General features: G+C 45.9%; 1 protein-coding gene across 1 annotated transcript in view; it reads right to left on the bottom strand.

Moving 5' to 3' along the window:
- Positions 1 to 16,353, bottom strand: part of LOC311120079 (netrin receptor DCC-like) — a gene marked incomplete at both ends in the record, with an annotated part of 83,607 nt that overhangs the window by 64,271 nt on the left and 2,983 nt on the right. The window contains one exon of the mRNA XM_084194696.1: positions 2,094 to 2,248. Coding sequence (XP_084050822.1) covers positions 2,094 to 2,248 — 155 coding nt within the window. The remainder of the gene's footprint in view (positions 1 to 2,093; positions 2,249 to 16,353) is intronic.

Genomic DNA, 16,353 nt, shown 5'->3' with positions numbered 1-16,353 from the left:
TAGAACACCAGTTCATTACTAGGAAGCTACTCTCCTGCATTAGAACACCAGTTCATTACTAGGAAGCTACTCTCCCGCATTAGAACACCAGTTCATTACTAGGAAGCTACTCTCCTGCATTAGAACACCGGTTCATTACTAGGAAGCTACTCTCCTGCATTAGAACACCAGTTCATTACTAGGAAGCTACTCTCCCGCATTAGAACACCGGTTCATTACTAGGAAGCTACTCTCCTGCATTAGAACACCGGTTCATTACTAGGAAGCTACTCTCCTGCATTAGAACACCAGTTCATTACTAGGAAGCTACTCTCCTGCATTAGAACACCGGTTCATTACTAGGAAGCTACTCTCCTGCATTAGAACACCAGTTCATTACTAGGAAGCTACTCTCCCGCATTAGAACACCGGTTCATTACTAGGAAGCTACTCTCCTGCATTAGAACACCAGTTCATTACTAGGAAGCTACTCTCCCGCATTAGAACACCGGTTCATTACTAGGAAGCTACTCTCCTGCATTAGAACACCGGTTCATTACTAGGAAGCTACTCTCCCGCATTAGAACACCAGTTCATTACTAGGAAGCTACTCTCCTGCATTAGAACACCAGTTCATTACTAGGAAGCTACTCTCCTGCATTAGAACACCAGTTCATTACTAGGAAGCTACTCTCCCGCATTAGAACACCGGTTCATTACTAGGAAGCTACTCTCCTGCATTAGAACACCAGTTCATTACTAGGAAGCTACTCTCCCGCATTATAACACCCAGTTCATTACTAGGAAGCTACTCTCCTGCATTAGAACACCAGTTCATTACTAGGAAGCTACTCTCCTGCATTAGAACACCAGTTCATTACTAGGAAGCTACTCTCCTGCATTAGAACACCAGTTCATTACTAGGAAGCTACTCTCCTGCATTAGAACACCAGTTCATTACTAGGAAGCTACTCTCCCGCATTAGAACACCAGTTCATTACTAGGAAGCTACTCTCCTGCATTAGAACACCAGTTCATTACTAGGAAGCTACTCTCCCGCATTAGAACACCGGTTCATTACTAGGAAGCTACTCTCCTGCATTAGAACACCAGTTCATTACTAGGAAGCTACTCTCCCGCATTAGAACACCGGTTCATTACTAGGAAGCTACTCTCCCGCATTAGAACACCGGTTCATTACTAGGAAGCTACTCTCCCGCATTAGAACACCGGTTCATTACTAGGAAGCTACTCTCCCGCATTAGAACACCGGTTCATTACTAGGAAGCTACTCTCCTGCATTAGAACACCAGTTCATTATTAGGAAGCTACTCTCCTGCATTAGAACACCAGTTCATTACTAGGAAGCTACTCTCCCGCATTAGAACACCAGTTCATTTCATGGTTTTGACTGAGCAGTGGGCAGTCCTTTACCTTTACCTCTGGTTGGGTTTTGTGACTAGGCAGGGCTGTCCTGTATTTATAACTATTTATAACTGTGGACTGGACAGTAGGAAGGTTTGTACTGTAGTTCCAAGCCTGTGTGTGGGACTAAGCACTCAGGTTGTCCTTACACTCACGTTTAAACTCATGTTTACATACTGTTTCATTCATTTCATATGTATATACTGTATTCTAGTCAAGGGCATCCTATTTAACTATTGCTGTATCTATACTATTCTATCTACGTATTCTTCAGATATACTAAATATTATATCCACATACTGTCCATAATGTCTATACATCCCATCACATTTATATATATTTATACTGCTGACTCCGACATTGCTCGTCCTAATATTTATATATTTCTTAATTCCATTCTTTTACTTTTAGATCCGTGTGTATTGTTGTGAATTGTTAGATATTACTGCACTGCTGGAGCCAGGAACACAATCATTTCGCTACACCCGCAATAACATCTGCTAAATATGTGTATGCAACCAATACAATTTGATTTGTTTCGATTTGTGTGTTGACTATAAACTGGGCAGTGCTCTGGCTAAGTGAAGTTCTGTCAGTATTGCTTACACTTGGGCCCTGTGTGGGACTAGGCAGGCTTGTGCTGTATTTCCGCTCAGGGTGAATGCTGAGCGGGGCTAATCTATGCTTACACTCTGGTTGTGTGGTGAGTCTGACTGTCTCGGAGCTCTCTCCAGGGCCGTAGTCGTTGTAGGCCACCACTCGGAAGGAGTAGGTCTCCTCTGGCTTCAGGTTACTGACAGTCATCTGGAGGATCTCCGGTTCCGACACGTTCACAGACCTCTCCCTGAAACAAGAACAGACAGTCACAGACCATTCCCTGAAACAACAGACAGTCACAGACTACTCCCTATAATTACAGACACAGTCACAGACAGCTCCCTGAAACAACAGACACAGTCCCATACCATTCCCTGAAACAACAGTCACAGACTACTCCCTATAATTACAGACACCGTCACAGACTACTCCCTATAATTACAGACACAGTCACAGACTACTCCCTATAATTACCGACACAGTCACAGACAGCTCCCTGAAACAACAGACACAGTCACATACCATTCCCTGAAACAACAGTCACAGACTACTCCCTATAATTACAGACACCGTCAAAGACTACTCCCTATAATTACAGACACAGTCACAGACTGCTCCCTATAATTACAGACACCGTCACAGACTACTCCCTATAATTACAGACACAGTCACAGACAGCTCCCTGAAACAACAGATACAGAGACAGAGTAAGCACCGGAAACACACAGACACACACACACACAGATACACACAGACTCAGACACACATACACACACACACACAGACTCAGACACACACAGACACACACACACAGACTCAGAAACCCACTCCCAGTAAGGAGAGACAGGATCAGAATAAAGCACCAGAAATGGCAGCAGACCTCCTTTACAAAATACCATTCAATCCATGTAATCCCTACTGTAAAAAATTTAATAGCATGGGATTTCAGCACCTCTTCATCCCCATAGAAACCTCCCTAACTAGATGGGCATGGTCCTGAGATGGATTTTTAAAAAAAAACTATTTTAAGTGATGATCAGAGACTCGTGGACTTTATTAAATACTAAGCTCTGCGAACACTTCTCTCCCAGTTCCCGCCCCAGCCCCTGCATCCAGCCCCTGCATCCAGCCCCTGCACCCAGCCCCTGCATCCAGCCCCTGCATCCAGCCCCTGCATCCAGCCCCTGCATCCAGCCCCTGCACCCAGCCCCTGCACCCAGCTCCTGCACCCAGCCCCTGCATCCAGCCCCTGCACCCAGCCCCTGCACCCAGCCCCTGCATCCAGCCCCTGCATCCAGCCCCTGCATCCAGCGAATTCAAATCAAATTTTCTTCGTCACATTGTCACGATCGTCTAATGAGGGAGACCAAAGCGCAGCGCGTTGAGCGAACATGACTTTATTAAATTAAAGTACTCACTACAAAAACAACAAACAATGACGAATCGTGAAGTCCTCAGTTATAATGACTGACAAGGAACAAAAACCCACAACACTAAGGTGAACACTGACAGTTTAAATATGGCTCCCAATCAGAGATAACGAGCCGACAGCTGACACTCGTTACCACTGATTGGGAGTCACACGACCAAACAAGGAAACACAACCAAATACAACACAACCAATACCAAACACAACCAAATGAACACACCCTGGCTCAAAATACACAGTCCCGGAGCCAGAGCGTGACAGTACCCCCCCCTAAAGGCGCGGACTCCGACCGCGCCTACACCCCAAATAGGGAAGGGCTGGGTGGGTATTGCTCCTCGGAGGCGGCTCCGGCTCCGGGCTTGACCACCACCCTACTACAATCCCCCCGTAGTGCCCCCAGTCCGATCTGACCCAGTTAGCTGGATCAGGACTGCCGACGCGCACCCCTGGCTTGGCGCGTGAGGCAGGAATGGACCGGACCTGGCAGACGATACGCACCCTTTGCATGGTGCGTGGAGCCGGAACAGGCCTCACCAGGCTGAAGACTCGCATCCCTGGCTTGGTGCGAGTAGCAGGAATGGGCTGAATCCGGCTGACGACTCGCACCCTTGGCTTGGTGCGAGTAGCAGGAATGGGCTGAATCCGGCTGACGACTCGCACCCTTGGCTTGGTGCGAGTAGCAGGAACGAGCTGGACCAGGCTGGCGACTCGCACCCCTGGTTTGGTGCGAGTGGCAGGAACAGGCCGGACAGGGCTGACGAAACGCACCATAGACTTGGTGCGGAGAGCAGGCACGGGCCGGACAGGGCTGGCGACGCGCACCACTGACCTGGTGCGGGGAGCTTGGATGGGCCGGACGGGGCTGGCGACGCGCACCACAGACCTGGTGCGGAGAGCAGGAACGGGCCGGACAGGGCTGACGAAACGCACCATAGACTTGGTGCGGAGAGCAGGCACGGGTCTGACAGGGCTGGCGACGCGCACCACAGACTTGGCGCGGAGAGCAGGAACGGGCCGGACAAGGCTGACGACGCACACCACTGGCTTGGTGCGGGGAGCTTGGATGGGCCGGACTGTACTGGGGACACACACCACTGGCCCTACACCAGGATCTGGAACGGGCCGGACCGGACTGGCAACACACGCCAGTACCTCTCGCCGTGCCTCTACTTCCTCCATCCCCTCTTCGACCAGTGGCCCCCGTAACCCGACGGCCTCCTCCGGCAACCCACTGGACCGCTCTATCGCGGCCTCCTGCTGGTCCGACGTCGTGAGCCCCCCCCTAAAAAATTTCTGGGGTTCTCTCCTCTTCGTGGACCAGGCCTCCATCGTTCTCGCCAGACTATCACCCCACTGCTCCAAAGTCCAACCTCTCTCCTCTTCTCTTGGCTTGGCCCAGTCGAGACTCCTACTCAACTGCTCCGAAGTCCATCCTCTCTCTTCTTCATGCTGCTTGATCTGGTTAAGGTGGGTTTTTCTGTCACGATCGTCTAATGAGGGAGACCAAAGCGCAGCGCGTTGAGCGAACATGACTTTATTAAATTAAAGTACTCACTACAAAAACAACAAACAATGACGAATCGTGAAGTCCTCAGTTATAATGACTGACAAGGAACAAAAACCCACAACACTAAGGTGAACACTGACAGTTTAAATATGGCTCCCAATCAGAGATAACGAGCCGACAGCTGACACTCGTTACCACTGATTGGGAGTCACACGACCAAACAAGGAAACACATCCAAATACAACACAACCAATACCAAACACAACCAAATGAACACACCCTGGCTCAAAATACACAGTCCCGGAGCCAGAGCGTGACACACATGTGCCAAATACAACCTTAACGTGCGATGCTTACTTACAATCCCTTAACCAACAATGCACTTTTAAGACAATAGAGTTAAGAAAATATTTACTAAATAAACTAAAGAAATAAAAAGTAACACGATAAAATAACAATAATGAGGCTATATACAGGGGGTAGCGGTACCGAGTCAATGTGAGGGGGTAAAGGCTAGTAGAGGTCATTTGTACATGTACAGTTGAAGTCGGAAGTTTACATACACTTAGGTTGGAGTGATTAAAACTCGTTTTTCAACCACTCCACAAATTTCTTGTTAACAAACTTTAGTTTTGGCAAGTCGGTTAGGACATCTACTTTGTGCATGACACAAGTAATTTTTCCAACAATTGTTTACAGACAGATTATTTCACTTATAATTCACTGTATCACAATTCCAGTGGGTCAGAAGTTTACATACACTAAGTTGACTGTGCCTTTAAACAGCTTGGAAAAGTCCAGAAAATGATGTCATGGCTTTAGAAGCTTCTGATAGGCTAATTGACATCATTTGAGTCAATTGGAGGTGTACCTGTGGATGTATTACAAGGCCTACCCTCAAACTCAGTGCCTCTTTGCTTGACATCATGGGAAAATCAAAAGAAATCAGCCAAGACCTCAGGAAACAAATTGTAGACCTCCACAAGTCTGGTTCATCCTTGGGAGCAATTTCCAAACGCCTGAAGGTACCACGTTCATCTGTACAAACAATAGTACGCAAGTATAAACACCATGGGACCACGCAGCCATCATACCGCTCAGTAAGGAGACACGTTCTGTCTCCTAGAGATGAACATACTTTGGTGCGAAAAGTGCAAATCAATCCCAGAACAACAGCAAAGGACCTTGTGAAGATACTGAAAGAAACAGGTACAAAAGTATCTATATCCACAGTAAACTGAGTCCTATATTGACATAACCTGAAAGGCCGCTCAGTAAGGAAGAAGCCACTGCTCCAAAACCGCCATAAAAAAGCCAGACTACGGTTTGCAACTGCACATGGGGAAAAGATCGTACTTTTTGGAGAAATGTCCTCTGGTCCGATGAAACAAAAATATAACTGTTTGGCCATAATGACCATCGTTATGTTTGGAGGAAAAAGAGGGAGCTTGCAAGCCGAAGAACACCATCCCAACCGTGAAGCACGGGGGTGGCAGCATCATGCTGTGGGGGTGCTTTGCTGCAGGAGGGACTGGTCCACTTCACATAATAGATGGCATCATGAGGAAGGAAAATTATGTGGATATATTGAAGCAACATCTCAAGACATTAGTCAGGAAGTTAAAGCTTGGTCGCAAATGGGTCTTCCAAATGGACAATGACCCCAAGCAAACTTCCAAAGTTGTGTCAAAATGGCTTAAGGTCAACAAAGTCAAGGTATTGGAGTGGCCATCACAAAGCCCTGATCTCAATCCTATAGAACATTTCTGGGCAGAACTGATAAAGCGTGTGGGAGCAAGGAGGCCTACAAACCTGACTCAGTTACACCAGCTCTGTCAGGAGGAATGGGCCAGAATTCACCCAACTTATTGTGGGAAGCTTGTGGAAGGCTACCCGAAACGTTTGACCCAAGTTAAACAATTTAAAGGCAATGGTACCAAATACTAATTGAGTGTATGTAAACTTCTGACCCACTGGGAATGTGATGAAAGAAAGAAAAAGCTGAAATAAATAATTCTCTCTACTATTATTCTGACATTTCACATTCTTAAAATGAAGTGGTGATCCTAACTGACCTAAGATAGGGAATTTTTACTAAGATTAAATGTCAGAAATGGTGAAAAACTGAGTATAAATGTATTTGGCTAAGGTCTATGTAAACTTCCGACTTCAACTGTAGATAGGGGTAAAGTGACTATGCATAGATAATAAACAGCAAGTAGCAGCAGTGTAAAAACAATGGGGGGGGGGGGGGGTCAATTTGGCTAAGGTCTATGTAAACTTCCGACTTCAACTGTAGATAGGGGTAAAGTGACTATGCATAGATAATAAACAGCAAGTAGCAGCAGTGTAAAAACAATGGGGGGGGGGGGGGGGGGTCAATGCAAATAGTCCAGGTGGCCATTTGATTAATTGTTCAGCAGTCTTATGGCTTGGGGGTAGAAGCTGTTAAGTAGCCTTTTGGACATAGACTTGGCGCTGCGGTACCGCTTGCCGTGCACTAGCAGAGAGAACAGTCTAAGAATTGGGTGATTGGAATCTTTGACAATTTCTTGGGCCTTCCTCTGACACCGCCTAGTATAGAGGTCCTGGATGGCAGGAAGCTTGGCCACAGTGATGTACTGGGCTGTACGCACTACTCTGTAGCGCCTTATGGTCGGATGCCGAGCAGTTGCCATACCAGCCGGTTATGCAACCGGTCAGGATGGTACCAGCTGTGGAACCTTTTGAGGATCTGGGGACGCATGCCAAATCTTTTCAGTCTCCTGAATGGGAAAAGGCGTTGTCGTGCCCTCTTCACAACTTTCTTGGTGTGTTTCGACCACGATAGTTTGTTGGAGATGTGGACACCAAGGAACTTGAAGCTCTCGACCTGCTCCACTACAGCCCCGTCGATGTGAATGTGGGCGTGCTCAGCCCTCCTTTTCCTGTAGTCCACGATCATCTCCTTTGTCTTGCTCACATTGAGGGAGAGGTTGTTGTCCTGGCACCACACGACCAGGTCACTGACCTCCTCCCTATAGGCTGTCTCATCGTTGTTGGTGATCAGGCCTACCACCGTTGTGTCGTCAGCAAACTTAATGATGGTGTTGGAGTCGTGCTTGGCCACGCAGTCGTGGGTGAACAGGGAGTATAGGAGGGAACTAACCACGCATCCCTGAGGGGCCCTGTGTTGAGGATCAGCGTGGCAGATGTGTTGTTGCCTACCCTTACCACCTGGCCCATCAGGAAGTCCAGGATCCAGTTGCAGAGGGAGGTTTTTAGTCCCAGGGTCCTTAGCTTAGTGATGAGCTTTGAGGGCACTATAGTGTTGAATGCTGAGCTGTAGTCAATGAATAGCATTCTCATATAGGTGTTCCTTTTGTCCAGGTGGGAAAGGGCAGTGTGGAGTGCGATTGAGATTGTGTCATCTGTGGATCTGTTGGAGCGGTATGCAAATTGGAGTGGGTCTAGGGTTTCCGGGATGGTGTTGATGTGAGCCATGACCAGACTTTCAAAGCACTTCATGGCTACCGACGTGAGTGCTACGGGTCGGTAGTCATTTAGGCAGGTTACCTTTGCTTTCTTGGGCACAGGGACTATGATGGTCTGCTTGAAACATGTAGGTATTACAGACTCGGTCAGGGAGAGGTTGAAAATGTCAGTGAAGACACTTGCCAGTTGGTCCACGCATACTCTGAGTACACGTCCTGGTAATCCGTCTGGCCCCGCAGCCTTGTGAATATTGACCTGTTTAAAGGTCTTGCTCACATCGCCTATGGAGAGCGTGATCACACAGTCGTCCGGAACAGCTGGTGCTCTCATGCATGCTTCAGTGTTGCTTGCCTCAAAGTGAACATAAAAGGCATTTAGCCCGTCTGGTAGGCTCACGTCACTGCGCAGCTAGCGGCTGGGTTTCCCTTTATAAAGCCCTTGAGGGAGGTCTGTCAAATGCTCAGTCTGTTCTGCTCTCACGTGGCTGGCCAGGGACCTTGGCAAAGTCTCAGCTCACTCAACAAATAGCTGCAGATGGCCCTATGCCTGTTAGCTCTGATGGGAATGCCTGTTAGCTCTGATGGGAATGCCTGTTAGCTCTGATGGGAATGCCTGTTAGCTCTGATGGGAATGCCTGTTAGCTCTGATGGGAATGCCTGTTAGCTCTGATGGGAATGCCTGTTAGCTCTGATGGGAATGCCTGTTAGCCCTGATGGGAATGCCTGTTAGCTCTGATGGGAATGCCTGTTAGCCCTGATGGGAATGAGCCGAAATCCCCTCTGACTTTAAATCTCCTGGGGGGCTAATTATTATTATTTTATTTTTTTATTTTATTTCACCTTTATTTAACCAGGTAAGCCAGTTGAGAACAGGTTCTCATTTACAACTGCGACCTGGCCAAGATAAAGCAAAGCAGTGCAATAAAAACAACAACACAGAGTTACATATGGGGTAAAACAAAACAAAGTCAAAAATATATATACAGTGTGTGCATATGTAGCAAGTTATGGAGGTAGGGCAATAAATAGGCTATAGTGCAAAATAATTACAATTAGTATTAACACTGGAATGATAGATGTGCAAGAGATGATGTGCAAATAGAGATACTGGGGTACAAATGAGCAAAATAAATAACAATATAGGGATGAGGTAGTTGGGCGGGCTAATTTCAGATGGGCTGTGTACAGGTGTAGTGATCGGTAAGGTGCTCTGACAACTGATGCTTAAAGTTAGTGAGGGAGATAAGAGTCTCCAGCTTCAGAGATTTTTTGCAATTTGTTCCAGTCATTGGCAGCAGAGAACTGGAAGGAATGGCGGCCAAAGGAGGTGTTGGCTTTGGGGATGACCAGTGAGATATACCTGCTGGAGCGCATACTACGGGTGGGTGTTGCTATGGTGACCAATGAGCTAAGATAAGGCGGGGATTTGCCTAGCAGTGATTTATAGATGGCCTGGAGCCAGTGGGTTTGGCGACGAATATGTAGTGAGGACCAGCCAACAATAGCGTACAGGTCACAGTGGTGGGTAGTATATGGGGCTTTGGAGACAAAACGGATGGCACTGTGATAGACTACATTCAATTTGCTGAGTAGTGTTGGAGGCTATTTTGTAAATGACCTCGCCGAAGTCAAGGATCGGTAGGATAGTCAGTTTTACGAGGGCATGTTTGGCAGCATGAGTGAAGGAGGCTTTGTTGCGAAATAGGAAACCGATTCTAGATTTAACTTTGGATTGGAGATTCTTAATGTGAGTCTGGAAGGAGAGTTTACAGTCTAACCAGACACCTAGGTATTTGTAGTTGTCCACATACTCTAGGTCAGACCCGTCGAGAGTAGTGATTCTAGTCGGGTGGGCGGGTGCAAGCAGCGTTCGGTTGAAGAGCATGCATTTAGTTTTACTAGTGTTTAAGAGCAGTTGGAGGCTACTGAAGGAGTGTTGTATGGCATTGAAGCTCGTTTGGAGGTTTGTTAACACAGTGTCCAATGAAGGGCCAGATGTATACAAAATGGTGTCGTCTGCGTAGAGGTGGATCTGAGAGTCACCAGCAGCAAGAGCGACATCATTGATATACACAGAGAAAAGAGTCGGCCCAAGAATTGAACCCTGTGGCACCCCCATAGACTGCCATAGGTCCAGACAACAGGCCCTCCGATTTGACACATTGAACTCTATCTGAGAAGTAGTTGGTGAACCAGGCGAGGCAGTCATTTGAGAAACCAAGGCTATTTAGTCTGCCAATAAGAATGCGGTGGTTGACAGAGTCGAAAGCCTTGGCCAGGTCAATGAAAACGGCTGCACAGTACTGTCTATTATCGATCGCGGTTATAATATCGTTTAGGACCTTGAGCGTGGCTGAAGTGCACCCATGACCAACTCGGAAACCGGATTGCATAGTGGAGAAGGTACGGTGGGATTCGAAATGGTCGGTGATCTGTTTGTTAACTTGGCTTTCAAAAACTTTTGAAAGGCAGGGCAGGATGGATATGGGTCTGTAACAGTTTGGATCTAGAGTGTCACCCCCTTTGAAGAGGGGGATGACCGCGGCAGCTTTCCAATCTCTGGGGATCTCAGACGTTACGAAAGAGAGGTTGAACAGGCTAGTAATAGGGGTTGCGACAATTTCGGCGGCTAGTTTTAGAAAGAAAGGGTCCAGATTGTCTAGCCCAGATGATTAGTAGGGGTCCAGATTTTGCAGCTCTTTCAGAACATCAGCTGTCTGGATTTGTGTGAAGGAGAAGCGGGGGGGGGGGGGCATGGGCAAGTTGCAGCGGAGGGTGCAGAGTTGGTGGCCGGGGTAGTGGTAGCCAGGTGGAAAGCATGGCTGGCCGTAGCAAAAAGCTTGTTGAAATTCTCGATTATTGTAGATTTATCGGTGGTGATAGTGTTTCCTAGCCTCAGTGCAGTGGGCAGCTGGGAGGAAGTGCTCTTATTCTCCATGGACTTTACAGTGTCCCAAAACTTTTTGGAGTTAGTGCTACAGGATGCAAATTTCTGTTTGAAAAAGTTAGCCTTTGCTTTCCTAACTGCTTGTGTATATTGGTTCCTAACTTCCCTGAAAAGTTGCATATCGCGGGGGCTATTTGATGCTAATGCAGTACGCCACAGGATGTTTTTGTGCTGGTCAAGGGCAGTCAAGTCTGAGGAGAACCAGGGGCTATATCTGTTCTTAGTTCTGTATTTTTTGAATGGGGCATGTTTATTTAAGATTGAGAGGAAATTACTTTTAAAGAACAACCAGGCATCCTCTACTGACGGAATGAGATCTATATCCATCCAGGATACCTGGGCCAGGTCAATTAGGAAAGCCTGCTCGCTGAAGTGTTTTTGGGAGCGTTTGACAGTGATGAGGGGTGGTCGTTTGACCGCGGACCCGTTACGGACGCAGGTAATAAGGCAGTGATCGCTGAGATCCTGGTTGAAGACAGCGGAGTTGTATTTAGAGGCTAAGTTAGTCAGGATGATATCTATGAGGGTACCCATGTTTACGGATTTAGGGTTGTACCTGGTAGGTTCGTTGATAATTTGTGTGAGATTGAGGGCATCTAGTTTAGATTGTAGGATGGCCGGGGTGTTAAGCATATCCCAATTTAGGTCACCAAGCAGTACGAACTCTGAGGATAGATGGGGGGCAATCAATTCACATATGGTGTCCAGGGCACATCTGGGGGCTGAGGGGGGTCTGTAGCAAGTAGCAACAGTGAGAGATGTATTTCTGGAAAGGTGGATTTTTAGAAGTAGAAGCTCAAACTGTTTGGGCACAGACCTGGATAGTATGATAGAGCTCTGCAGGCTATCTCTACAGTAGATTGCAACTCCACCCCCTTTGGCAGTTCTATCTAGATGGAAAATGTTATAGTTGGGGATGGAAATTTCAGAATTTTTGGTGGCCTTCCTAAGCCAGGATTCAGACACTGCTAGAACATCAGGGTTGGCGGAGTGTGCTAACGCAGTGAATAACTCAAACTTAGGACGGAGGCTTCTGATATTTACGTGCAGAAAACCAAGGCTTTTACGGTTACAGAAGTCAACAAATGATAGCTCCTGGGGAGTAGGAGTGATACTGGGGGCTGCAGGGCCTGGGTTAGCCTCTACATCACCAGAGGAACAGAGGAGGACTAGAATAAGGATACGACTAAAGGCTTTAAGAACTGGTCTTCTAGTGCGTTGGGTACATAGAATAAAGGGGGCAGTTCTCCGGGCGTTGTAGAAAAGATTCAGGGCATTATGTACAGAAAAGGATATGGAAGGATATGAGTACAGTTGAGGTAAACCTAAGCGTTGGGTAACAATGAAAGAGATAGCATCACTGGAGGCACCGATTGAGCCGGTCTCGGCGTGTATGGGGGGTGGAACAAAGGAACTATTTGAGGCAGTTTGAGAGGGACTAGGGGTTCTACAGTGAAATTGTATAATAAGAACTAACCCAAACAGCAATAGGCAAGGCATATTGACAAGGGAGAGAGGCATAAAGCAATCACAGCTGTTATTAGAGAGAGCTAAGACAACAACTGATAATAGCGATAAAGTTTGGGCTGAGGCTAAACAGATTAAACAGGACAGGGTACCGTGTAAAGGAACAGTCCAGCAGGCATCAGCTGTGCAGCTGAGTGATCATAAGGTCCAGTGAACAGCAATATGTGAGTCCGAGAGCAGTTCAAATTGGTGCTTCAGCACAGCTAGCTAATGCACCTAAATGTGACAAGTATTTCAAAAATGGATACAACTAACATTTGGGTACAGGACTCGTGTCCTGACATTCTGGTTCTCTTGGAAACATGGTTAAATGGTTCTGTCTCTGATAAAGACATTGAAGTAAATTATTATAATGTATTTAGATGTGACAGATTACAGAAAGGGGAAGGAGTGGCCATATATGTAAAATCTAATTTCATGGCGTCCCAATTTTAAAATATTTCTGTTCCCAAGAAATTTGAGCTCCTGGTTGTAGATGTGTCCATAAACCACACTACACATGTATTTGTTGCTGTGATTTACCGCCCCCCTGGTGCCATGGCGATGCAATTGACGCTATTTCCAAGTGTTTAACACCTTTTTTGTCGTCCTCATTGATTGATTTAATTCTTACTGATAATAGTATTTACATATGATCTCAGTGATCATTGTCCCATAGTATGTAATAGAGATACGAACAGCAAAATATAATTCCTAGTTTAATTAAGATGATACATTTTAAAAGGTTTTCTCCTCAAGGTTTTTTTATGACATGTTCTACTCTGATTTAGCCACGGTCTCCTGTATTCCTGACCCTGAGTTGGCTCTAGAAATGTTTTCCTACGTATTTAATCCTCTGGCAAATAAACATGCCCCTTTTAAACAATTCAGAGTCAAAGATAGATCTAACCCTTGATTTTCTTCCGAGCTATCTCTCATTCAGATGAGAAATCAGGCCTGGGCCAAAGCAAGGAAAACTGACTCTGTAGTGGACTGGCAGTCTATCAGACAATTGAGAAACAAATGTACTATCTCGATTCAGAAAGCTAAATCAAGCTACTTTCTAAGCTCTATCTCTGACTCTGCTGGTGATACTTCTCAATTTTGGAAAACAGTAAATGCACTGAAGCGTACAAATGTATCTTCTTCCCTGCCTAAGCAAGTTCTGTTTGTTTATGTCACATAGGTTGATACATTGCTATGTTTTCATTTATAAAGCCCTTTTACAAAAAGTCCCACTGTACCTAACATCTTTACTAAACTTTAGACATAAGAGTTACCAGACCTGGTCTCAGGGATGGTTAACTCTGGAAATTCCTTTGGTCTCTACTGAGTTAGGTAAATCAGCGTTTAGATTTCTTGCACCTTATTTGTGGAACAATCTTCAAAAGTTCTTACATTTTATGTTTTGGTGCCTCTAGGGCAATTCAGAAAGCTGATTGAGGACCTTATTACTGATGAATGTGTTTGTTTTTTATGACCATGTTTTTCTTTCTTTCTAATTGCATTTGGAATTTATTTTGATGTGTGTATTTTCTGTAATTTACATAATTCAGAGCTCATCTGTAAAAGAGACCTTGGTCTCAGTATGACTCCCCAATAAAATAACGGTAAAAAAAAAAAGATCAAAAGGCTCATGGACTTTATAAAATACCACTTTAAGTGATGATCAGAGACTTGTGGACTTTATAAAAAAAAAACATACTAATAAAATAACCAATCCCTAAATGATTAGATTCATTACAAAATCAAACTTCATGCATAGTTTGACAAGCCCAAGAGGGAACAGAAACTCTGATATGCTGTGTCCAAATGACACCCTATTCCCTATATAGTGCACTACTTTTGATCAGAGCCCTGGGGGATAGGTTGTCATTTGGGATGCGGCCAAATTGAGTTATTAACATACCTCTGATGCAACATGGAGTGTGTTCTATGCAAGCAGCTTGATCTATGTCTGTTTGTTTTATCCTGAAATCACTACTGAGTTAGGACACCAACCCACATTCCCTCATTATACTAGCAGTAGCTCACTGCCCTTGTTAGTTGGCACTATAACAGCTACTTTGGTTGCTTCCCAAATGGTATCCTATTCCCTTTATAGTGCACTATTTTGAACCAGGGCACATTGAAGAGGTAGAACACTTTATAGGGAATAGGGTGCCACTTGGGACTAAGAGTTTCCACTTGAAAAAACAATACAACAAATTCAAAATTATCATTAAAAATGTAATAAAACAAAAATACAGAATCAACACTACAGCTTCAAACACCACAACTACAATTATTTACATTCAATCCAAGCACTTGCAATTCTCATTTAATTCATTTAACATTAAAGTCCTCCACTGCCCTAGAGGCACCAGAGAGTCAAGATGTAGGGAGTTTTGTAGGCTATTGCAAAAATGGGGGGCACTAAAACTGAATGCGGATTTACCTAGATCCGTACATACTAGTGGAACCTCGAGAGTTAACCATCCCTGTGAACGGGTTTGGTGTCTCATATTTGTACATTTTAACAGTGACGTGAGGTAAGTCGGAAGCTTGTGCATTTGAGCTTTGTAAACAAACATGGCGTAATGAAGTGATCTACGGGACTTTGAGGACCGGCCAACCTTTTGATACAGGATGAAGTGGTGCGTCCGTCACCTGTGATAAAACGAATGGGGCCATGGTAGACGGCATCCAACAGTGTAAGAGTAGTGGCTGCTGCAATCTGGTAAACAGTGTCACCATAGTCAAGAACTGGCAGGAAGGTTGACCGTACAATCTGCTTCCTGCTGTTTAGGGAGAAGCATGATCTCTTTTTTATAAAATAAGCTTACTTTAAATCTCAGCTTCTTAACTAGCTCATCCGTATGTTTTTTAAACATCAAATTATTGTCAATCCAAAAGCACAGGTATTTATAGGAGGGAACCTGCTCGATGAAAGAACCATCCAATGCATACATGTCACGATCGTCAAACAGAGATGAGGACCAAGGCGCAGCGTTGCAGGCAAACATACTCTTTAATTAGAGACACGATCAAAAACAACAAACGATACGTGACAGTTCACGGTCTAACATAAACAGACTTGAAACAAGATCCCACAAACACAAATGGGAAACAGACAGTTTAAATTTGGCTGCCAATCAGAGACAACCAACGACAGCTGACACTCGTTGCCTCTGATTGGGAGCCACTCAGGCCAACATAGAAATACACATACTAGATAAACAAATGAAATGCACACCCTGGCTCAACATACAAGTGTCCCCAGAGCCAGGGCGTGACAGTACCCCCCCCTAAAGGCGCGGACTCCGACCGCGCCCACCAAACACCACAGGGGAGGGACCGGGTGGGCACTCCGCTTAGGCGGCGGATCCGGCTCCGGGCCTGATCCCCGCTCCCTCTCCAACCCCCCAAAGTACCCCTGGTCCGGTCTGGCCCCGCTGGCCGGAGCTGGACTGCACACTGGTGGAGCGGATTGCTCTAGCTCCGGCGTGAA

This window comes from Coregonus lavaretus, assembly GCF_964263955.1.
Source record: "Coregonus lavaretus genome assembly, contig: HAP1_SCAFFOLD_1688, whole genome shotgun sequence".
Taxonomy (NCBI): Eukaryota; Metazoa; Chordata; class Actinopteri; order Salmoniformes; family Salmonidae; genus Coregonus; species Coregonus lavaretus.
The sequence above is the reverse complement of the archived record's forward strand: the minus strand, read 5'-3'. Positions and strand labels throughout refer to the sequence as shown.